Raw genomic sequence first — 24,658 nt, forward strand, 5'->3', positions numbered from 1 at the left:
GGAACACTCCTGTATGCTGGCATTCAGTTCTAGCTTGTTGCATGGATGGGAGCGTAATGAAAGGGTAAGTTGTTGGTACAGTTTGGAAATGCCTTTTGGAAGAGAACTTTCAGTTCAATGTTTAGGGCATAGCCATGATGAGTGAAACTGGGTGACATCAGTGTTAGTAGGTCCCTGTCCCAGGACAAAAAGGTTCTAAAATGCTTAACTGATTTCATAACTCTTAAGTGTGTGTAAGAGAGATGTGCCAAGCGATAAAGCTTCTCATCATTTTCAGGAAGGGAGATATTTTGTATTAACCATTTGATCTAAGGAATGTTGTTTAGATTATAAATTCCCTGAAAATGGGATGTGTTTGTGGGCCAATGCACATCCTCCTAATTCACAGAGGCTGATGGTGGGAGAGGAAAGAGGTCACCTTAAAAAAGCTGAGTCCCTTCATTTTACTCTGTAGTTAGTGCAGGAGTTGGCATATCTGTCAGCAGCTGGCTAGGGAAGACAGTTATAATAACCTCTTTACCTCTTCCCTTTTCTTGGTCTGAGCTCCAGATGAGCTGATATGCTGTCAAACACTTCTCTTGGTTCGAGAGAGGAGTTTTGGAGTCTAAATATAGCAGATTTGAAGAGTTGCTCTAAAAACTCAAGTACTAACCTTGATCTTGATTTCATTTGTTGGGTGTTACTTGCATGATTTTTGGAAGAGTTTTGCATTTATTCTGTAAGTAAATGGTATCTTGTGACATCTACAAAGCCTATGCCCAAAGTGAGCACTTTACTTGTCTCTAGAGCTTTGTAGTTTAGGACTAGGCATCAAACTGTATTTTCTGATGTGTAAAATTCATTAGACTTTTCCCAGGTACTAAAGAAAGCATAGTCCTGTGTCCAGTGCCTGATTTCTATCCACATCAATGCATTTAACTCTGTGGGAAGTGGACTATTTCCTTGGTGTGGATTGAATGTTATATGGTTACTACTAATTTGTTACTTTTAATACAGAGAGTCACAAGGTCCAGAATTGACATAATGAGATTTGAAATTAAAATGGGGGAGAGAGAAGCTCCAAATTAATTTTTTTTTTCAGGGCACAAATAGATTAAAAAAAAAACAGTGAAACTCATCATAATTATTATATTCTTAATATTAATTAATGGAAATACTGCAGGAAGGTGTTGTTTTACACTCCAGATCTGTATTTAGATCTGCTAATGGAAGGTCGCAGGCTGAGCATTGCAAATTCTGGAGTGCTTGCCAAATCTTCTGAAGGATTCAAGCTTGTCATGCAAGCTTTCCCCATGGCATGGGGCTTGCATGCCTCTGCTGCCACATTAAGTAATAATGTCTCTTTACTAAATCTAGAGTAACTGCATGGTTATTTGTGCTATTGGAATAAGTCACAAATACATAAAACTACTTCTTTTCCCCCCCTTGGGTCTAGGGATCTCCTGACTCACCTGTTAAGCACTGCACCTCTTGAAGGGCTGGAGTGTTTGTTGTTTTCTTAGGCACTGGAATAAGGGTCTTCAGCTCAGTGAAATGTTTGTAAAAAGCTGGAGGCCACGTTCAAGAGCGTGGTGCCCATGTGCACAGTCTCCTGTTCCACTGAGAGTGGCTGGGTGGTGTTCCTTGTGCAAGTGCCAGGAATACTGCCCGAGGTGCTGCCACAGAGCCCGAGCACTCCTGCCCTACCCCAGCAGGATGGCTTGGGAGCTTCCACAGTGCTCCCTGCTGGGGAGGCACTGGTGTCCCTGTGCTGCTGCATGGGCAGAGCTGATGTGGCTTAAAACTTTTGGGGAAGTTTTGACCTAGAATTTATGGTTTGGTTTCGCCTTTTAAAAGGGGGGCATAGTAACAGTAGATTCTAAAGCTCTGAGAATATTCTAGCTAGGAAGGGCTAACTGTTTTACAGGTGGAAAAGCCAAAGCACAGAGATGGAGTTGGGAATTATGCAGGGCTCTGGCAGTCGAGACTGGCCTCACATTTCTGGAGGTTTAACTCCAGCATCTCGGGCATCCTTGCGTTGCCCATGTCCCTTTCCCAGGATGGTAGACTAGTCCCTTTACCAGTATAATGGGTAGTTATCTCTTGGGGGAACTATCTTATCTCTTTGAGCTGTGCTCAACTCATCCTGTACCCCAGGTGACCCCTGGCCTGTTCACTCGTTTGTTGGATAGCCTGAAAAACATTCCCTGCCAGGCAGTAAAAAATACTTGCAGCAGCACAGCCATCTCCTCCCTGGCTTTTTCCCTGCAAGAGTTCCTCACTCACCCTAATTTTCTGGTTTTGTCTGTACTTACGTTCGCTTTATTTTGTTTTTTAACAGCATATTTGTTATTTTGCTGTCCAAACCGAAGTGGAAACAAAACACTTGTTTTTGCTGTAAGAGGGGTTGCCAGCTCTGTACCCACACCTCTGGACCTGACATCTCTTAGATCATAATGATAAAGGTACAGTATCTTGTCTCCATTGCTCACTTGATCGTTCCAGGGCAGGGTGTATGTGCACTTATCCTGTGGTAAAACACACTTCTATTCTGATTTAAGCAGCGAAGACTTGGCCCATGCTAAGCCCTGATAGTGCTGTCTGAGGTGGCTTGTCCACCTGCTCAAAGGCACGGCCATAGAGAGTGGCTGTCATTTTGTATTCCCATGCCTGATGTGATTCAGCTTAATGTTAGATCACTTGAGGCTTGTAATCAGAGATAATTTTATTACAACTTCTTGGCTGAGTGGGAAAAGAAGGCGCACAGATTAAAATTGAAAGTAGGTTTTCTTCTCCAGACCTTACTTTTCTTCTTAGGTCATCCAGCATCTTTGTGTCTGTTGTCTTTGTATATTTGTCCTCCACAGACACAGTTTTATAGGTAAGAACCTGATAAAAAGAAGTGTGGCTCACACTGAACAAAATAAAAAGGAATTCATTAGTTAAGGACCAAATGCACAAGGAACATCATTTGGGTGCATTATGACTGCATAATAATCTGTGTAGGTAGAAAAAAACGCCAAAATATTCTAAATCTAGGGGTTCACAAATACATCTACATGGACTTCATAGCAACATTCACCTGTGTAAGTACTTTTGTTTGGCTGTAAGGGGCTTTACAGACTGAAGTGAATGGCTCTATGAGCATAGCATCAGACTGGAAACAGTGCTTAAGGCTTAAATAGGTATGAGAGTTCTGACAGAGGATGAATCCTCTTGAATGGTCCTTTTGTGTCCTTTCATAGTTCCCTCTGTTCTGTGCTTAAGAAATTGGAAATACAAGAAACACCCACGTGTAAAAATCCTGTTACGTTGAAGCAAATATCCTGCAGCAGTTACCAGTGTCACTGGAAAAAAGAACAGCAGTTGGATAAGTGACAGTTTTGTCGCTGCTTGGCTGAAGGAAACTTGCTGTCCTTAAGTCACAGCCAAAGCAAAGTAAAACTGGACGAAAATAAGTCAGGGAGCAGAGAACTGCAAAGAAGGAACTGTTCAGTGACTGCCGAGATGTGACTGTCATCTTGTGTTGTTTCCGTGCCCTGGAGCATCTGTTATCAGGGATTCAGGAAGTGAGCTGCTGGGATACAGATAGAACTTAGTACTGCTGATAGGGCAGTGGAATGATTGAAATGCCTGGTGTAGGGGTAGATAAGATGAAATGCCTGGTTTATCACACAAGCAGAATTCTAGCAAGACCCAGGGAGGCTGTGCAGCTTTATTCAGTAAAAGGCTGAGGGCTACCTGGGTGACCACCAGACAAGCCAAGCAGAATGGGAACTTTATATCAAGAATCTTCCCTGCACAGATCCCTTCGTTTGAGCATGGGAGGATTTTGTGTTTCTGATTACATAAAGAGATTCACGGTAAGGGACTCCTCAGAGCTTTATTGTGAGCCAAGTTTGAAAGGGAAAACTTTCTGGATGGCGCAGTTTTGCTTTCTGTGCCTTTGGTGAGGTGCTACGTGTGTTTGACATTCTTGGCCAGGTTGTGCAGTCTGTTGGCTTGCAGAACACCTGCCAGTGTCAAGGAGGTGTTTCTGAAATGATGAGTGCAGGCTTTGCCTTTGTAAATAAATTTACTTTTCGGGAGAGCCTTGACACATTAAAACTTTTATTCTGAGTGGAATATTTGTCGTATAGGATTCCAGGCTGACATTCAGATTATGTGGAGGTCAGTTGGTACAGCTTTTTGCTTTAGTTGTTTTATGTCTGTGAGTTTTAAGACAGTGAACATGTCGGGCAGGCTCACGCCGAGGTGATTTCATGAGGAGCCAAATCCTGCGTGAGCCCGTTTGACCTGTGGTAAAAGCAGTGCAATCAGTGGGCAAGCAGTACCTCAAAGGGTGCTCTGGGATAGTCCTGGAAAGTTGTGGGAGCAGAACCCCGTTGTGCAGAGCTCTGAGGAAAACAAAGCCAAAGAGAGTCTGTCTCCCAAAGCTTAACCACGATCGACCCTGTGAGAGCAGAGACGTAGAGGAGCCACTGGTGGAAGAGAGAATGGGAATCTGCCTTTCTACTTTTGTAAGCTGTTCATCAAAACCCACTGGGATTTCAAGCTGTCTGTGAAGTTAAATTTTGGTTACTAGTTGTAGGAAGTCCAGGAAAAGTGTTTTCTACAGTTTGTTTGTATTTACCTACTTTTTGAGTTGCTGAAAAGACCAGTGGCAGAAAATGGACTTAAGCAACTTTAAGAAGAATGCCATGTACATATAACAATGTTTAAGTCATTAAAAAAAAAGCAATTGTAGGAGTTGCATTTTAATTTAGAATAGATCAGATTGTTGTGGGTTTTTTAAGACTGTTCTCTTTCAAAATTTTGAAGAAAGGATTTCCTCATGTATTTTGTTCAACAATAGCTGTAATGGGTTTTCTTGAAGAGCTTGTATTTGTAATCAGCTTTGTTTTTAAGAATCAATGGAGTAAATGAACTAAATCAACAGTAATGAACCATATTCTGGGCCAGTTGAAGAAAGGGACAAAATATCTACTAATTTCAACAAGCAGGATATTGCTTCAAAGTCTTAAATTCACCTGATGTAATGACATGTAGTGGATTTAATATAGCCAAGAGTACAATTTGATTTTTTTTGTTATCATATATTACATAAGAAACAAAATGGCCAGGAAGACCAGACACATTTCATATTCCTGTGGCCACATGATTTATTGTATATTTACAGCCACATAGCAAGAAAATGTTTTGGTCTATTAATTTGAATATACTACTCAACTGTTCTTCATGTTGAAGAGATAATGATGTGTTTAAATTGTTTGTGTTCAGCTTTCTGTCAAAGATATTAGACAGCCTGAAATATGTGAAATTTTCTCGTGCTTATTTCTGAAGAAGTGCAAATGAAAGGTATTTCCAGAAGGACTACAGAGAGTGACCTTAGAACCATCCAAGCAAACAAGCCAGGGGTTTTTGGACTAGTCTTGTCTTGGGGAAAAAAAGTCAGTCCTGCAGATATCTGTCTATATGGCATTCTGTGCTTGGCTCTGTGCAGGTGAAACTTAATGTTTTGCAGTAGAATGAAGACTATAATGAGATTCAGAATATCTTGTTTCTCTGTAATTGATCTGCTGGGTGACTGAGTAATTCTTTCATATTCATTACTTCAATTTCCTTTTCTGTAAAACTAGTGATAATGGTGCTTCTCTTGTGAAAATGACATTAAGGTCCACAGGTAAATGTTATGTTAGATTTAGTTTGATTTATTGGCTTTCCATGTTCTCAGTGAGCTAAGAATCAAAACCAACTTTGTTTCGGATGTTTTGCACTGCATTACATCACTCTGGCCAGTTGACCAAACTCATTATGTTATTCTCTTGGAAAATCATTCTCTGTTTTGTTCACAAAGCTATTACTCAAAGTCATAGAACATTATAAAGAGAAGGATGCTTTTGGAGGATATGAGAGAGCATGTAAGGATGAATAGTGCTTTGGACCATGTGTGCATTCTTAATAAAGTTGGTGAGAACTGCTCTGATCTGTAAGTTTAATATTAACCCTAGTGAAAGCTCTTCTCCCATGTAGAATGTCAACCTACAGGTTGGGTTTGAGCCTGTTCCAACAGGATGTGTCTGTGTGGTTCTGACTGCAGTGGTTGCAGTATGGAACCTTTTGTTTGCATGTTTGTGGACTACAGTCTCCTGGGCCAGTACTTGGTGAGCTGCCTGCTTGTTCTCAGCTGAGTGCCTGGCTCAGCTGACTGGGCTGTTATGGAAGGAGTCACAACCCCAGGCAGTTCTGTAAACAGTGGCCTGTGTGTGTTTACAGATTGCTTGGGAATCTGTGTTATTGCTCAGAGGTACAGTGGAGGGGGTAGTTCATGCTCAAGCAATAAGATGAGGCATTTTGTGTTTCTGATTTTAATTGGACTTATCAATTGGCAGTGATAGCAGTGTTCTAACATGTGCCTGAAGACCAAATTTCCTATAATTCCTTTAGGATTTTCATTTCCTTGAGCTGAACAGCTTTGATGATCAGCTGCATCACTCTTTTAACCTTGATGGTGCTGCTGTCTTTTTTGAAGGATTGGGATTTTTAAAAAAAAATACATGGTCAGGAAGTTTCTGAGCATCTTGGTTGTTAGCACTGTCTTCCAGGCCTTGCAGGAACTCAGGAGAAAGATGTCATGTGCTCTGATTTAAATTTTGCACCAGTGAATAGTGGTCTGCAGTCTAAATATATTCTATTGAGTATCCTTTCAGACAGTTCATATCCCAGAAACTAGAGTAGTAAACTATATATAGTCTCTGACATTACAAACCAGGTTTGTTTTCACCTTATCCATGGCTGAATTGAGATAGCAGGAGCAAGCTGCTCCTCCTGCTGTTGTCTTCTATATTTGTGGCTCACCTTTCACTCATTTGTGTCCTTGTTTTGTTGTTCAGGCTTGAGCAGTACATGTGCTTTCTGGCTCATCCATCTTGGGCATATGTCTGACTTCAGGTCCTGAATGCTTCCTTTCAGAGACCCGATTCCTTCCAGCACTGTCATGGCACATTCACTGGTATTGTATGGGGCTGAGTAGAGTTAAAAAGAAATGCCTTTTTTCTGTAAATATCTCTGTTCTGAGTATTCTCCTGGTGGGTTCCTGTTCCCTGTTTCAGCTGAAGTCACCAGAAGCCCAGTGTGGGAACCTTCAGGGTCCTGGATAATTCTCAGCACCTCTTTGGGAATCAGCACAGCTTGAATTGCATCTTCCTTGGCCTGTCTTGCTATACAAAGAAAACAGTTTGCTACAGATTTGATGACTGAGTGACCTTATTGTTTCTGGATTTGCCTCATACAGAATTATCAGTCTTAGGGCTAGAAATTATCAGTTTTAGTGCCATGGTCTAGTTGACGTGGTGGTGTTCGGTCATAGGTTGGACGCTGTGATCTCAGAGGTCTTTTCCAACCTCATTGATCCTGTGAAAACACTGGCACAAGTTACCAGGCCATCCCTCCCCAGGAGGCAGTTGTTGCCATGACCATCAGTGATGGCTTGTCTTGGTAAGGCAGGTAGAAAGCTGCCAGTCATTGCTGTGGGCCACTGAGGCTCTTTGGGGACCTTTTATCTGAGTGGGAAATGCAGAATTTCATAGGATCCAGTCTTCACTAGATTCAGTTCAGACAGACTTTTTCAGAATTTTCCTGTCCTTCTTTTTGTGGCTGAACAAGAGTGAGGGACCTCTGTATTTCACCATTTTCAGGGACTGTGTGTACAGACTCTTGCCAGCTGTAACTTGCTTACCTCTGCAGAATATTTCTGCAGCCTTTTCCAGCCTCCAGCCCAGAGTTTTAACTACTCTCCTAATTTCTCACACTGAGAAGATCTTGATGTACTGTTACTATATTTGTCAGTGGAACTGCCCTACTACCCTTTAGTGACAAATACTCCTGATATCAACTAATATGAAATCCAAACCATTTATATCCTGGATCTTTTATCAGCAGTGTTATTTCCTTGCTTTCCTCTGAGTGATTTTGGCTTTATGGTGCCAGGACTTGGGGCTGTTTTTGTAGTCTAGCACTGATAATCAGTGTGTCTGGGTTTACACTGCAGCTGTCTCTGCAATGCATCTGGAGATTAATTTAACTGGTCTAACAGCAGAATTCCAAAATCGATGGTTTATTAATTTTAATTGAGGAGCCTTTTATGAGGGCAGCAAAATGTCTATGTGGTTGCTTAAAATTAATACTCTGAAGTCTGCTGGGTGTTGATTTAAGGTAGCAAGGTGGTTCAGAAGCAAAACTTCCTGAGTTCTGACAGAAGTCTTTCAGAGAAGCACTGGGGGGTACTTACTGTCTTGGGAGTGGAAATAGCTGCACCAAATGTGCTCTGGATTTCTGTTCTTACCAGGTATTTGTACTGATAAATTAACTTCAGGTGGAAAAATGAATCACTGTGCTTAGCCATACCACTGGAGCCCAAATTCAAAGCTTCTAACTCACACCCAACTGTTCTTAATCTGTCTGCTTTAGAGAGATAAACTTTAAAAATTGCCTTCTCGTGCCTTGCTCTGAGAAGCTTGATTCCTGTCGTTAGCTGCTTTCTGCAATTCCACTGACATGTGGGATAATGTTCTTTTAGACAAGCTTTTCTGGATATGACATTCTTTTGTTTGTTTCCTGCATATTCTAAGTTGATGAAAACCAGTATAAGTTTAGCTGGAGATCTTTTGCACAACTGAGATGGATGCAGCAGTTTCTCTGGTTTTTGCCAGACATTTAAACATTCACCCAAAGGAGTGCAAGTGGCTTCTCTGTGAGTATTTGATTACTGAAAAGAGTTTGCAAAACCATCAGTTTCTGTACACAAACTCTTTTATTCTGAATCTTTTTCAAAGCAGAGTTTGTGTTGAGACTAAGCCTGAAGTGATGAAGTTATTCCTGTGTTTGTGAATGACGTCAAAGCAAAATGTCAGAGAGATCTAAATCAGCAGGTGAATATAGCACATAACAGACTTCATTATAGGGCAGACAAGTATAGGGCAGGATTTCCTTAACATGGTGTTTTGGTTATTAGTGGGAAATAGCAATTTCAAGAAGTGTTCTCATTTAAAAAGAAAAAAAAAACGATTAAAAATACCCCCTTGTTAGGTTCCAGTAAAGGCCATTATTAGCAAGGAACAGTGAACACAGTATTTGGTGTTTGTTGTCCCACAACAGGAGCAGTCAGGTGGGAATGTGAGTGAGAGGAAAAAAATCAGTAACTGAGACTCCAGCTTACACAAGGCCTGAAATGAAGGCACTAACTGCTTTTACAATGACTTGGGAAAACTTTCCCAGGGTGTGTGTCAGTAGCCAAGGGACACAGAAGTCCAGTCAGAGGGTTTGTGGGGCTGGAGGCTGCCTTGCCATGGACACTTAGTTCACTTAAATTCCAGTGCAATCCCACATGATTTGAGGTGCTTGTGTGTTTTACCTGTCAAAGACTTAAACCAGTGCAACGCAGAATTGTGCTCAAGGGGATCTTACCTCAGTCAGTAACTGAAAAGGGCAGAAGGGCAGCTGGGGGACAGAATTCTTGCCTTTCAACTTGGGAAATATAAGTGGAGAAGCAAAGAAAGTACTAAAATATATTCTTACAGCAATTGTCAGTCGTGGTGGTGAGAAAGGTGAAGATGGAAATGATGGTTACGAATTCACAAGTTAGTACAGCTCTGAGCATACATTTTTGTGGTAATTTTTCAAACTTGAAGCTACAAAGATCTTCCAAAGTAGGAAGGGAGCAGAAGACAGCACAAAGCACGGTGCAGTGTGGGGATTTTCTTCTTCTCAAACAAAAATGTGCTGCTGGCAAAGCAGAGCCTTTTCTGAGGGATTTGATTTGAAGCCAGTCAAATTTCAAGTCAGCAAGAACAATTGTGCTGATTTTAATGTGTTTTGGAGCAAGTTCTGGATTATGCAAGTTTGTTTTTCAGAAAAGTTGACTGTCTAGAAATAATCCTTTCTTGTGCAGCAGGTCTGTTCCCTATCTACGTGTCCTGAGAGGCCCTATCACATCACTTCAGTGATGAGAATTTGCTTTTGCAGATTTTATTCCTGTTGGCATTACTGCACAGCCCAGGCTACTCTTCTGTGTTATGGCAGATCCCTGCTGACTTACCATAACTTGTACCTGAGCAAACTGCCACAGGCACAAGGGCTTTTGGCGGGTGTAAAATGGGCTTCAGGGTTCTCTGCTGAGCTCCTTGGAGCAGTGAGAGAGTATCTTGTAAATGAGAGGCTTCTTGAATCCAAGGGTGGCTTTTGTGGCTGACCCTTAAAATCAGCAGGTTTTATGAGCAACTGACTGCATTAGATATAAAATCACTGACATTCAGGGAAAGCAGAGTGACCAACATGACTTTTCTGTTCGGTTTCCAAGGGTAAGCTCTGTGGTGGCGGGTCTGAAGGAGTGGGAGGGTGAATCCTTATCACCATACCAGGGAAGCATTGCCAGTTAGCTCTCTTCTGGACCAAGTAAGTTAAATAATTTAGTATCTGCTTCAGTTTAAAAAAAAAAAAATTGAAAGAATGAAAATTAAAAGTAATGAGCTTCTTAATGTAGTTTCTGTGGGCAACAGACTTGGTGGCAAGAATAAGCTCTGGGGCTGAGTGAGTGAATGTGGATGGGCAGCAGATGTTCTTGTTTGCCTCCTGAGAGGCAAAGTAACCTGGTGGAAGGACTTTGGGGATCTTGGTAAGCCATGTGTGCAAGTGGTAAACAGTGTTATCTAGAAATCTCATCTCTTTGATGTAAATGAAATGTCATAATTGATCTGTTCAGCTCTCTGCTGTCAGCTGCCTGGCAGAGATGCATTACAATGGTGCACATGACCTGGGATCAGTAACCTGTCCTTAGCTGTGCCACTGCCTGGGAGCGCTGTCCTTAGGGTCAGTTGTCTGAAAAAGGAGTAAAATGGAGGTGGGGGAAGGAGGCAGGACTTGAAAGAGTGTTTCCTAACCTACTGTGTTAACAGTTTTTTCTCAAAAATACACAGAAATAGGCAATATTGAAGTGTACCACACCAGGGTCACTCGGGATGCCAGTAGTGCTTCAGAGACCCTTTTACTGTGCAGGTGGATTTCAACCATCAGCCAACATGAGTGATAACATCAAGTGTCAGGTTGTGGTCTAGTTCCTACTATGATCTGGTCTCAGCAGGAAACCCAACCACTGAACCAGATGGACTTATCCAGACTTTATGGCATATCTTGTCCTTGGAAGTTATTCCTCTAAATTAGAGCCAGTGCCTGTTTTGTGCTTGTCATTGTTGTGAGAATTGCTCTGTTGCTACACCATTACTCTGTGGACATAATTTATTAGCTTTTGTGCTGTTCATGAGAAATTAGGCTTAATTTTTCAAAAGTTTGGGTGTCCTTAAAAGGTTCAATTAGATTTTCATTTGCTGGGGGAAAAATTTAGCTAGTGTACGTTAATGAGCTGCATCAATTAGATGCAGATTAAGTAGATTTCCAGTGTAACTTGAAAAACTTGACATCTGTTTTCTAAATACGTAAAAGATATTTGTTAGTATTTTTTTGCCTGAGTGGTGTTTAGCAGATGTAGCCAGATTGTTTTTAGCTTACCTACTTTGGTTTTCCCTTTTGTAAGCTCCCGAGGTCTTGCCACGTTGAGTTTCTCTATTTCCTTAGGACTCTGTTACATTGCAACCCCTGCAGACTTCTCCCAAAGCCTTCAAGTTTTCTATTAAGCTTTGACTTTTCATAGGCCATATAAAAAGTTATTTTTTCATTTACCTACATGCCCTCAGCCATCTCTAGTTTTACAGTGTTGTTGGAAGCAATGCAACAATATAATGAGATGATCTGTTTGAGCAGCTGGTTTTAACCTCTGTGACATTTCTTGTTTGGGGTATAAGCCTCTGCTGTCAGTTTAGTACATGCTGTGGATTTATTTATTTATTTTGTACTTTTTATTTTCTATTCACTCCATGTTTGTGGGTTTTTTTCTTCCTTTGGGTCAGAGCTAGCAAGGAGGAATCATAACTGAACTGCCATGGGATGGATTTTTTCTGTTGAATGTGAATTTTTCTCTTGTTTTCTGACATCTCTCTTTTTCAACTGGGAGGGGGTGTGTGGGGTCTGAGCCAAGGAAGAATAAACTCTCATTCCCCCCTTGAGAATAGAAGTATCTTTGACATCATCAGTTCAAGGTCACTTGTAGTTCTGGTTCTCCAGCGTTTGTGTTCCTTTTCTCTGTATTCCTGAGATACTTGACGCCTTGGAGGTATTTTAAAGATATCTGAGAAGTTCATTTCAGTTCAGCAGATAATGGAGCAGAGGCAGTTGCCTACACACTCCAGATCACAGTGCTCATTTTTTGTTATCTGGAAGAAATGAGCAGGAATCCACAGGAAACCAGTTTTATCAGAAACTGTATTCAAATTTTATCCAGACTATGGTGGAGTCTCGTGGATCCCCAGTTTGTTTTGGCAATGGCAACACGGGGTGACTGAGCACAACTCTGCCCTTTACAGAGGTCCTGCAGCACCCACTGCTCACAGTATTTGTTGCTCATACAACACTTTGTGTCATTTGGGGGGTACTGAAGATGCAGCACCGTGTGTTGCAGTACCTAAGTGCAAATTGTCATTATAAGCAATAGCTCCACACAAAGAAAAAGTGACTTTAATTGGCTGTTCCACTTGTCACAACAATGTGCTTTTTGTTTGTCTGTAATGTGGAGTCAGGCAGTTTAGGATTTTTCCCTTATTTTTTGGTAAGTATTGAAAGGCTTGAGACTGGCAATGGAACTAAATGCTCTCTCCAGGCTGGTCAAGCAAGATGCAAACACGGGGCACTAAATCACTGTTCTGAACAACAATTGCCTGCTATTGTAATTCAAAACAAAAGGAATAAAAGATTTTTTTTTTGCCAGTATTTGAGGATATCCTGAAGACAAAACAACCAGTAAGATGTGCCAGAGGTGTTTTCTTTTTGTGTGTTTGACAGCAGTTTGAAAGGGGAGAGACTGGAGGAGAAAATGAAAATCAGAAAAGAAAAGCTGACCTTAACTTTGTGATAGATGTTTAACAGTTTTCACTATGGTCCAAGTGAGGTTTCCTTCTTCTCTGTCCTTCACCCCACCTATAATTTTGCAGTTGCTTATGGATGCACAGCACGATGAAAGTAGTGTAATAAGTTGAAGGGCTGTATCTGAGTAGGAGGCAGTTTTGGCTCTATCTTTCCTGCACCTCAGACAACACTAGCGGGGAATATTTGCTGCATTATTTGTATTTGTAGCAAGATTTCTCCACAGTGCATTGTCTTAAACATCTCCCAGTGCACTGTACAAGCAGGTGTTAGCTGGTGAAGTCTGTTCCATGTAGCTGGAGAACACAGGGCATGTGGCTGAATCTGGAGGAGAAAGAGGTGGTTTGTGCCCCTCGAGTTGCAATCGTGCAAGTCTGTTTGTATAAACTAATATAAATTCAGAGATCTCCTTTCTCATTTTTGTTTTTGAAGTCCTACTTTTTGTTTTACACAGCCTTTACCACTACTGCATTGTATGTGAGGAGGGTTAAATAATCAGTTACATAACTAATAACGAGAGTTAGTAGCAATCGGGCAGCATTAATGCTTTTTGCTCTCAATTGTTAAATAACTAAGGAGGTAATTCAGGATTTTGCAGGGCTCCTGTCTGCCCACAAGCACACACAGAGGCCAGTTGTGCACTTTGGTTGTATTTGCACTGTTTCATGGCCGTGCTGTGCCTGGAATAGCACCCTGGTGGTGGCAACTTGAGTTCTAAGTGTGCAACTGGGACTGACTTTTGTGACCAGGTTTCCTTATTGAAGCATTTGCTGTGGGTTGTCTGACTTTAAATACAACAACCTAATGACTCTACCATTTTCTTTTTGTTCCTAAGAGGACAACATTCAGCAGGTCCTCTTGATTTAGTTAATATGTTGGTTGTTTTGTTTATTTGTCATCAAGGATGTTTGTAGGCTTGGAAGAATTAATTACTTAGAGGCATTTGGCTTTAAATGCAGTAGAAGAGTTTCATTAAATGCAGTGAGAGTAGAGTTGAAAGTCTTTTATTGCCAATGTCCTAAACTTTCAAGATAGAGCTGTATATACATATCATAAAACTTATGCCATTAAATGCCAGGCCAGTGTAAAAACACCAGTGACTTTAAAATACCTTTTTTTTTTTGGTCAGGAGAAGCGACATGGCATGAAATGCCAACTCCCAAACCAAGTTTTCTTCCAAAGTTGTTGCTTGGTATTCAAACTCTCCCGTGAAGGTGATGAACCATCCAAGTCTTAAAGCTTTTATTGTGTTTTGTAAAGGCAGTTATTGGCCTCTAAATGTCACAGAATGACTAGGTTGGCTATAATTATATGATGACCTTGGTAGATGTAGCCAAATAGGGTATTTTTTTATTGTAAAGGTAAAAATTGTAAAGGAGTGGCAAGGACTCAACATTGTCTTGAGTGGGTAATTTTAAAGCTGCTACTATTCTGTGTTAAGGATTTTAATGTCTAGAATGTTCTATCTTATACAAGAAATTCACTTTAAGAATGACATTTTTCTTCCATATGCCCCATCCAAACAATGAGGGGATCAGAGAGGAAGGGATGCTCAGTATCCCAAAGCCCACGGCTTTGATGTGGTTCCATTGTCCTGCCTCACCAGGACTCCTGCAGCATCAGGGTTTCCCCACTGGTTTCTCCTCCCTGTTCTACAGACACACAGCAGCAAAAAGGGACCCAGGAGAAGTGGACAGAGTCGTGTGGCACAATGGCACATCTGGCATGGGACAAACTGCTTGCTCTCTTGTTGCCACAGTTCATCCTCTGTGGAAGAGAACTGACTCGCCTTCTGTGCTGTATTGTAAGGATACATTCATTAATGTTTCTAAAGCATTCAGAACTGTGGCAGTGGGGGCTGTGCAGTATGAAGTGACTCTTTCTGTTCTCTAGAGACTGTAATTGTTGTAGGAGATATGCTGTGATTCAGAAGTGAAAAGCAAGGCAGCAGCAAGTCCTTCAAGATTTATGATTTAACAGTTTTGTTGCTAATAGTTGGACTAATTCTGCTGTGCCTTCATTCTGATATTTTTTTTAACTTGGTTCATTTTCATAACCCAGGAGAAAGATTTAATTTTAGAAGTTTCAGTTGACAGAGACGTGCTGGTGCTAGATACGTATTTCAGATCATTGTCATTGTGCTCTATTTTTAAATTCAAGTGCCAGCCAACCTAAAGAGCATACCCTGTTCTATGATGGGTACTCTGCAGCCATGCTACAAAGCAGAATTCTTCCAAGCTTTAGCACAAGGCCAGCAAATTTACTTATATAGTTTTCCTGTTTAATGAAGGGAAATGTTCTAGCACCTTTTCATTATCACAGAACTAAAACTGGTCATAAAAACAATCCTCCTCCCCCGAAGGCCTGAGCAGGCATTGGCAATTGTTAAGATGCTTGCCTATCAACAGCCACTCGAGAAAGAATTTTAAATGGTTTTGTGACGTCAAGGAGGCCCAAGAAAACATAGTCTGGTGCCAAATTACTTCCATCATTGAAAGCCCACAGTAAGAAATAGATAACACAGAAATAAATCTTTTGTGCAGTAGCTATCTCATGATATGCTCTAGCGACTCCAGTAAGTGAGGTTGTCTGGTATAGGAATAGCTGAAGAAGATGAACTTTCAGAGCCTCGTTTTCTAATTTATGATTAATGAAAAGGCAGCCTAATCTGCCTGACATCCTGCTGTCTGGACGCAATGTCTGCGGGCAGCTTGGACCTCGCAGAGGGGAGTGCCCTGACAAAGTTACAGCCTGCAAAAGTGATCAATCTAAGCACGGTGGACAAAAAACTGTACCTCCTGAACGAAAAGATGGACAGACTGCTGCACTTCCAAGAAGATCTGACAGGCAAACTGCAGCAGGTTAACAGAGGCATTGATGATGTAGAAAAAGGCATTAACAAGCTGGCAGTGTCCCGAGCAGCTCCTGCTGACACAGATGCAATGCAGAAAGGCCTAAAGGTATCGGACGGTGCTCACCAGGCTGACGTCCACAGCATATGCTCAGAAGTGTTGAAGCTGATGGAAGCTGCCCAGCTAGATGCCTCAAAGCATAAGGAGAGGCTGGCAAAGATAGAGAAAAGGGTCGATACCCTGGATAAAGTTATTACATTTGTGGGCGAAGTATTAAAAAATTCTAAAGTAGTGGATTTTATTCTCAAAGGCATTGTGCCCTGGAAGAAGGGGAGTCTGCTGGAAATTCCTGTTGAGGTTGGTTTAGTTTTACTATTCTTCATATTTTACTTTATGATGTATCAGGGCTTTAGGATCTCCTGTTGATTTCTTGCATAATGTGTAATTCAGGTTTTCCTTTCAGTGTTGCTGTTACAGGTTTGTTGCTGTGACCTTTGAATGGCAAGGCTCTCAAGGCAGGGACTAAGCCCCAAACGCGCCTTGCAGTCCAATGTTTGAGGTTCCTGAAGTGTGCCAGGCAGTCCTGTAGCAAGTGTGAGAAGTAGATTGCTGCTCTAAAGGAAAACTCAGCTTCTACCAGTGCTCAGAGCTCAGCAATGTCACTCAAATTAGTGACTGAATTGAGGCCCCAGTGGAAGTGAAGCATTTTTTATTGGAAGAGGCTTCTATTTCCTTGTACATGAATTCTGAACAAAGCACCAGTTACTAAAACCTGTGCTGACTCATGGCTGTGTTTCTGAGCAGGTTTATATGTCCTTAGACATCTAAATTGTCTTTAGCTGCATCTTTACAATGCAGCTATGACTTCATCAACTCCATCAACATTGTTCACTCCTGAAATCAAGTAGTTCTTGTGCATGCAAGTGCTAGATATCAGTTCCTAAGGATTTCTTAATTGTTGAGAACAGTGAGGGAGGAACAAGCAAGACCAGTACATAGTCGATCCGGTGTTTTGAAATAGATTAACCTTGTTTTTTAAAAGTTACAGGCGTCTGAAATTAGTTTTAGCTAATGAGAGTTTCCATTTTTCACAGTGGCTTGTATCCCACCATGGGGATGAGAGGGAGGAAAACTGCAAAAGCTGTTTTCATTGTTTATTCATTCCAAGAATTTCTTTGTATTTAGGGTTGTGATTACAGTAAGGAGAATTTAGCTCAAATGAAAATGTCCATTTGTATCTTAACCAAAATATTTTTCACCAAAGCTGTAAAATGTTTTGATGGGAAGGTACATCTGGACTTTTAGGAAAACAGGGCAGTGCTCGATGCCAGAGTACCTTTTCAGTCTTTCTGAGTGCTCTCCTGGACTCCCTTTTTTATGTGCCAGCGTCTGACAAGTGAACTGGACTGTTAGGAGACAGAGGAATTTATAAAGTATTTCCATTAGTATTAAGGACAATAAATTATGCATTAGTTATCAACCTTAAATCTGGATAAAGCTTGTACTTGCAATTCCATTGAGAAATGGGAAAGTTTGATATTTTTGGTTAAAACTGTGTTGTTCCAAGTCACTGCCTGCAGTGACTGCAGAATGCCTGGAGACAGACACTGCCCTTTGCTTGATTTACACCTTGGACTGAACTGGCACACAGTGTGTCAATGGCCAGGGGAAGAGGAGCAGAAAGAAGATAAACTAATTCTGTTTCCAGATTGTCCATTTCCAAGTGAAAAGAGCAGTAAGGAGGGATGTAAATAACAGGAGGTCATGTGAGGGATACTGGAGGAAGGATTCACAAGGACTCCTGGCATACTGGTGGGATTAGTCGTGGAGTAGCCACATCCATGTTTACAAAAGGAGATGGAAGGAGCTCAGACCTCCATCCAAGTTTTTTAGACAAGCAGATAGAGACTGAGAGGGGAAATGGCCTGCTGGTGGTGACCTGATGGACTGGGATGGGCTGGGGGTCAGTGTCCCAGGCTCTGACCTCTGCCTCGGCTGCAGAACAGACAGGGTTTGCTGGGCAAGCAGTTTTATGGCAGACTTCAGTTTTGCAATATGCCCATCATTGTTCTCCTTTTTTTTTTTTCTGTTCATGAACACTTTTTGAAATTGGAGCAAAAGGTCAGTTATAAGACCTTGAGATATGTCTGTGCTTTGATCCCAGGCTGAACTAGGCTTGAATTAGTGAGGTCTCTTGTGTACGTGACCCAGCTGGGTAACGTGGAGCAAAGCACAGGTGATCTTGGAAACAAATACTGCTGAGCCACGTGCCAGCTTTGGGCTGGTTTGTGCAGCCTGTTGAGTGATGGCAGCACAGACAGGTCCAAAGAGCTCCACAGTTGCCTGGGGGTTGCACAGAAGAGAACTTGCTGCTTGCTTGTTTCTGTTTTCCAGCCTTTGCTGTTCGTGACAGTGTCCAGCTCATCAGGGGGCTGGCTGGGGTGGGGGGAGTGGGGAGGCCGTGTTTGCATTTCTGGGTGAAGCTGTTTGGTGATGCCATGACAGCATTCCAAGGATGCCATGGGAATGCTTATGGAAGAAGCTTTGTGGGGTTGGAGTCAAATTAATAGAAGACTATGAATTGAAGCTCCATAGGATCCAAACCTCTGACTTCTTACTTAAAAACAGACAGAAAAAACCCACCAGCATTAAACTGTCACTTACCCAAGACTTTCTTTGCATGTAGGATTTTGCAAGAATAATGTTCACCCTGGTCATTGTTGCAGGTTTGCTTAGAGCTGTAATAAAAATGGTAATGATTTTTTACTACTTTTACTCTTTGGGTGTTTTGTTTTTTGGGAAGGGGGAGGTGGGAAGGCTCAGTGCAATCTATAGGGTTGGTGCATGGAATACTTAACTGCTTTTACTAACAGATGAAGGGCTGATGTGCAGCTATCTTGTAATCAGTTATCTGCAGAAATATTTTACATGTTAACTCATTTGCTTGTAGAAATAAGGATAGGAGGCTGCTCATCACTAGATTTTTAACTATATGCCAACCACAAGGTATGTTATGCCTTTTCCTATTTTCATGCAATGCTTTTTGCTAAATATTATTTAGTTTTAATTTTACTACAAATGTATTGCTGTGTGAAGTCTATAGAGGTGTTATTACGAAAGATTCCTCCTTTCAAATTAATTGGGGGAAGAACTTTGCTTAAAAATTAAAATCTGCTTCTAAAAGATAATAAGTCTGTTTTTAATCATTCCAAAGGTGACATGAGAAATGTCAAGAACATGCACAAGAGTTCCCATAAAGCTAGAGGCTCTTTTTTGGTATCATGTCTATCAGATCAAATCATGAATTTTTAGATGCCTTGAGACAAATAGGTTTTGACAAATATATTCAGAGACGTGGCTTTTCGTTCTGTCACCAGTGAAAAAGCAAGAGAAATAAAGTATCATTTCTTTTTCTACTCTCTCATGTCTCACATGTCATGCTTTTTAATCAATATGAGTAAAGATGACAGGGGGCAAAAGCTATGACAGTGAAAATTTTGGAAAGCCATGAGCTAATGTATTAATCTGTGTCATCTTGTTTTAGAAGTATGCCTGCCTGCAAAAGCAGGGAGAGATTGGAAGAAGGAAATAAACACAGCAGTAACTAAAAATTCAGAAGTTAAGAGGTGTTAGTGTCCAATTTACAGAGTCAGAGTCAGAATGCCTACACAGTTGGAGGAAGCTGGTGGGAATTAAACGCTCTTGGCTGTAAGTGTTGGTTTTGTGTTCCCCTGTCATTTTTAGGCCAAAGATAAGCCCGAGGAGAGTGGTGCAAAACCTAAGCATGTGCTTAGTAACAGAGGAACCCAAACTGAAAGCAAGAAGCCTCTGGAAGGTATGTATCACTCCAGGCATGCTACAGGCTTTGACTCCAGAATGTGCAGCAGACAAACTGGAAATTAATAGACTGCTATTTCCCACTACCTGAATTACTCAAATGTAACTGAGTAACTTTGCCCCCCTGTGCTGGGAAAATAGGATTGGGCTCACTTCCTCCAAAGATGATTTGTCCCCAGGATCTAACCCCACAAAAAGCTAGAAGATGAAGAAACTAAAAGCAGCAGCTTTGTTTAGGTGCATGGGGATTCTTTTTTATTTGGATTCCAGTGGGTTGAATTCAGCAAGCAGAGCTTGTTTGGAGGTACTGTGAAGATAGTGCCAATATCACACAGCAAACCTGATAAATTCTTCTCCCTTAATACATCTGAGCCAGCCCTCCCTCCTCCCCCTCTCTGAAAAAGGGATGTGTTGACGCTGGGAATATCTTTTTTTGATCAGCCAGTTTCATTGGCATGTCAGGGCTGGATTCCTATTTAGGATGTATCTGTCAGGGCATTGCCCTGTTGCATCTATTGTTGATGCCTGTGGAGTTGCAACAGGGGTGAATGTGATGTTGAGCAGGCCCTGTCATGCTGTTGTCTTCGCAAATGGTCAGTGAATCCTTTGCATTATGGGCAATCCCTTATTTAGCTTCATCATTTTGGAAGTGACAAAAATAAAGCAAATGGTACCAGTTCTGACTCAAAAGCCACTTAGGGTTGTGAACTGACCTTGATGGTGTAAGGATTTTAAACATTTTGGGGGGTTTCTTTCTACCTTTTCAGCTGTACTTAACTGTGTATGTTATTTTGAGTGGTGGGTTGCTTTATCCCCACTCTGTCGTGCCATTAATTTTTTCAAGGGTATGTAATTAATGCATTGCTTTATTCAGAGACAAAAAGTGGGAAAAAGCCAGATGAAAACAAGGGAGCATGTGAGAAAGTGAACACTTCTGGTGCTGTAGCTCACAAAGGTGACTCCAAACCCCAAGTGAAGGAGAGGACAGCACAGCAGCAAGTGGTAGAAGGTGCTGTCAAAACACACAGCGGCAAAAGCTTTCAACAAAAGGACATTGGTGTCAAGGCTTTGAATCAACACAATGGTCTTCCCTTCATACATGAAGATCACGTAGGCAACCAAAATGTTCCTGCTAAAGCACAGAATATGGACAGAGCCCCATGCCCAGATGAGTGCCACAGGCAGCTTGTGCATCAGAAACTCGGGAAGAATGAAAACAAACCTGGACCATGGAGTGTGGCATCCCGGGAAGCTGCGCCCTCCACATCCCAGGCTATATCTGACACGGGGCGTGAGGTGACACATACCAGGTAATGGCCTTGCTGGTGGCTTTCTGTGTGATCTGAAACCATTCCATGTGTTAGAAGGGAAAAAAAGGAAAGCCAGGTCATTAAAGGAGGCAGGTCCTGCATCCTGGGATGGGAGTGGGGAGACCTGACAAGTGGTTAAGGCAAAAAACTCCAAGGGCCGTGAGTAAAGTTGTGTGAAGCTGAGGAGTCAGAGGGCTGCGGATGGGAGGGAGGGGTTTTAGATCATCAGCCTCTGTGTATTAAACATAGAAAGGTGACCACCATAGGAGAGCTCATTTTAAACCACTCACTCCTTCCCAACTCCTTTGTTTCTCTAACCATGGGGGTGAAAGGAATATGAGATATTTACTAGTACATGGCAAAACCAAAGAACTTGTGTTTGTTGCCCTCAGTGTTTTTGTGTTTTGTTTTTTAATGTCTTGGTCACCTAAAGATTGTTTGTTTGTTCATCTCTGTCAGGCTAATCTTTTCTTTGTGTAGTTGTTCTGTAATATGTCTTTTATAGTCCATTTTTCTTTGAATTATTTATTTAGGACTTGATTTAAATGCCATTTATTTAAATTTTAAAAAACCCACACAACGGAGAATGACAAAAACCCACAACCAGAGACTCCTATCAACTAAACCCCAACAAATGGAACTTCTGTGTGAGATTTTGACTACCAGTGCCTTCTCTGTCTGGGCAGGTGTCTATAAAGTAATTTATGTGTGTGGGGGGTGATAGACACACTCATCCCTACACACAGATGGATGGATGGATGTTACTTTGCATGGGTAATTTCCCAGTGTTTTGTGTGTACAAATTGGTGCCCAAAGACCAGACAAAACATGACACTACTTTTGTGTCTGTGTAATTTGAAAACTCTCTAGTGGTATTTGTGAATATAGACTGGGCACTTATATCCTGTGCAATGAGTGAGTGTCTAATGGTATTACAGGACTCCTAAAAAAAACACAAAACCCAAAACAAGTCAACAAATAAAGTGAACGAAGAATAAATTACCAAAATGAAAGAGAGTTGTCCTGATGTCAGCACATGGGCTTCCTGAGGGAAAGGGGTCATTGTGATGACTGGCACACTGGGAGATTTTTCTCCTTAGAGGGTGAACATGAGGATTTGGCAGGAGAAGGTAGAAACTTTCACTGCTGTGGCCTCTTCTCAAACATTTGTGTACAGTTATAGACATGGTTACCTCCAAACTGGTTGCTACAGCAACACTGACAGCAGAGGGACCTCCCTGTACTTTCCCAGTGGGTTTTAGGCTCTGGCTGGTGAGCCATAGGCACTGTGCTTCAACAGCTGCAGTGGGTCCATCCCAGCTGCCTGCAGGGGTGCTGCCTGGGAGGCTGTTCCTGTGCTTGGGGGATGGCTCAGGGTGTTGGTGAAGCTGTAGAGGAACTGTTGCTGTAAGCCCTTGGAAGTCAGTGCTGGTTGATGATGATGTGCCAGGGGGTGAACTTGGAGATGGGCAGCAGCTTCTGCAGCAGCTGGTGGGTTTGGACAGGGGGGTGCCTGAGCCCCAAAGACTTTGTTTTGGGGAGGAGGGAGGCCAACAGGTAACTCAAAGGCAGAAACCAGAGTAAACCCCAGGGGAAGCTGCAGCCTTCCTGCCCAGGACACCCATTATGCTTTCGAGTGTGAGGTCACATGAGGGTGGTAAACACCTCTCTGAAATGGATGCAGCTTTTAATGAAGTTTGTAAAGCCCACACAGAAGTGTCAAAAGAACATTGTGTTCCCCAGCTTGGAGAAACGGCCAAGAGTCCTGCTGGGTTCAGGCTTGCCTAGATAGCAGAGGAAGTGTTTGCTCCGAGCTGTGTTCAGCTGCTCTGATAGCTCACACCGGAGCAGCTGAGATTCATAGCACAGCAAAAGGGTATTAAAGATACAGAAAATGAGAAACTTCAGACTCCTGTAATACAAAAGCAGAAACATTTTCTTTTATAACATCTTCTGTAATAAGGCTGCTGCACTGAAAGAGGCAATAACCTTCGTGAAAATGAGGTATGTTCTCTCCTCGATAACAGGAATTTTCTTTACTTGCCATTGTATAAAATCTACTTTACAGCTTCACAAGTTTTGGTTCAGCCTCACTAAAATCAGGCAGCTCATGACAGTTGGAGCAGTAACAGTTGACTCAAACATTATCACACGAATGTCTTTGATGGATTTTAGGAGCACAGAGAATTGGTTCTAACCTGTATTCTTTTTAGGCAACACAAGAGGGGAAAAAAAAATCTTTAAACTTTTCCAGTAGCTAGAATGCCAAGGAAAATAGTATTGATGGAGTGAAAGAGTTTATGAAAGTTGGATTTTTAAGAGAAAGCTGTGGAAAGAACGCTATCCCATCAGAAGGCACAAACACAGATGTCTGAGTGTGCAAGTCAGCCAACTGGAAGAGGACTGTGAGTGGATGCAAACCATTGGATTTCTAGAGCCATATGAGCAGTCAGCCATTTAGATAATCAGCCTGTAATTTGTGAAGGCAATCACTATCCCCTCTGCCCAGATGAGTGGTATTTCATTAGACCAACTGTAATAATCACAAAAAGTGGGTAAGCTTTCAAATGTGGGATTAACCCTTAGCAGAATGAGGCATTTTGTTCAGCAGAAGGCAGGCGTGTACACTGATGAGGACACAGAAAAAGTATCAGTGCTTTTTGGTGCTCTTCCCTTAGTGTTTGTCAGCATTTCCTAAGAGAATTGGTACAGATAGGTGTTATTAATACTGTAGAAATCTGCGGGTTTGGAAACTTATAGATTTTTCTTCCCCCTCAAAGCTCCAAAAGTGGGGTTAGTCATCTGAACCAAATGTTGACTGTTTGCTCTGCAGGATATCCATCAGTGTACATATGACTGACATGAAAGAAAAGATTGAGATGGCCAAGGAAAGAAATGTAAGTGATCACAGAGGTACAAGTCCCAAAGTAAAACCCCCATCCTCCACACCAGCAGATTTGAAAGGAGCCAAACAGCTGCCTGACAAATTAAAGCTTCAACAGAGTCCTAAAAACATCAGCACTGAGCCAAATCCAGAAGTTAAAGGGGACAATAAGCAAAATGAACTTACACCTCAAACAGGAAAGCAACAGCCATTACTGAGCAAGCCCAAACCAGGTAAAAAGGCTGAAGAGAAATCAGAATTAAAATGTGAGCCCAAAACCTCACAGAATAACTCTGCAAAGGAGCCTGCGAATGATGGGGGGGTAGAAGTGAAAATCCATCAGGAAACAGCAAAAGCAGAAGAATCCCCAAAAGGTACCGAGTCTGAGAGGAGAGAATCTGAGTCTGCATCTTCAGGAGGGAGAGGAAATGATGTTCATCAGTGCCCAGGAGTGGCACCAGAGAAGAGTAAGGCACTGGAAGGTGACAGAGCTCTTCCCACACAGGGTGAAGTGATCATCGGTGAGTTGCTCACAGTTACCCTTTGAACCCCTACATGGAGGATTTTGTGCTATTCCTGTCTGTTGGATGTACAGTAATAGCTGGAGCAGTGCTCAGGAGAACACCTGTGTCTTACACTCGAGAGCATTTTCCATGGGTGTCTCTGACTATGTAAATAGCAATTCACGTTTGTACAGATTCTTTTAATAGTAAGTTTCCTTTCAAAGTGTGTTTTGGGGAAAAAATGTCATTTAAAATAAAATAGGG

The 24,658-nt window shown here is 41.8% G+C and overlaps 1 protein-coding gene across 1 annotated transcript in view; it reads left to right on the forward strand.

The window, feature by feature from the left end:
* The first annotated feature begins 3,702 nt into the window (after positions 1 to 3,702).
* MYLK3 (myosin light chain kinase 3) overlaps positions 3,703 to 24,658 on the forward strand; it is a 34,055-nt gene continuing 13,099 nt past the window's right edge. The window contains exons 1-4 of the mRNA XM_017837121.1: positions 3,703 to 3,842; positions 19,605 to 19,695; positions 20,572 to 21,007; positions 23,841 to 24,412. Of these exons, the coding sequence (XP_017692610.1) occupies positions 3,750 to 3,842; positions 19,605 to 19,695; positions 20,572 to 21,007; positions 23,841 to 24,412 (1,192 nt within the window). The 5' untranslated portion in view covers positions 3,703 to 3,749. The remainder of the gene's footprint in view (positions 3,843 to 19,604; positions 19,696 to 20,571; positions 21,008 to 23,840; positions 24,413 to 24,658) is intronic.

This window comes from Lepidothrix coronata, unplaced genomic scaffold (genome assembly GCF_001604755.1).
Source record: "Lepidothrix coronata isolate B3197 unplaced genomic scaffold, Lepidothrix_coronata-1.0 Scaffold292, whole genome shotgun sequence".
Lineage (NCBI taxonomy): Eukaryota > Metazoa > Chordata > Aves > Passeriformes > Pipridae > Lepidothrix > Lepidothrix coronata.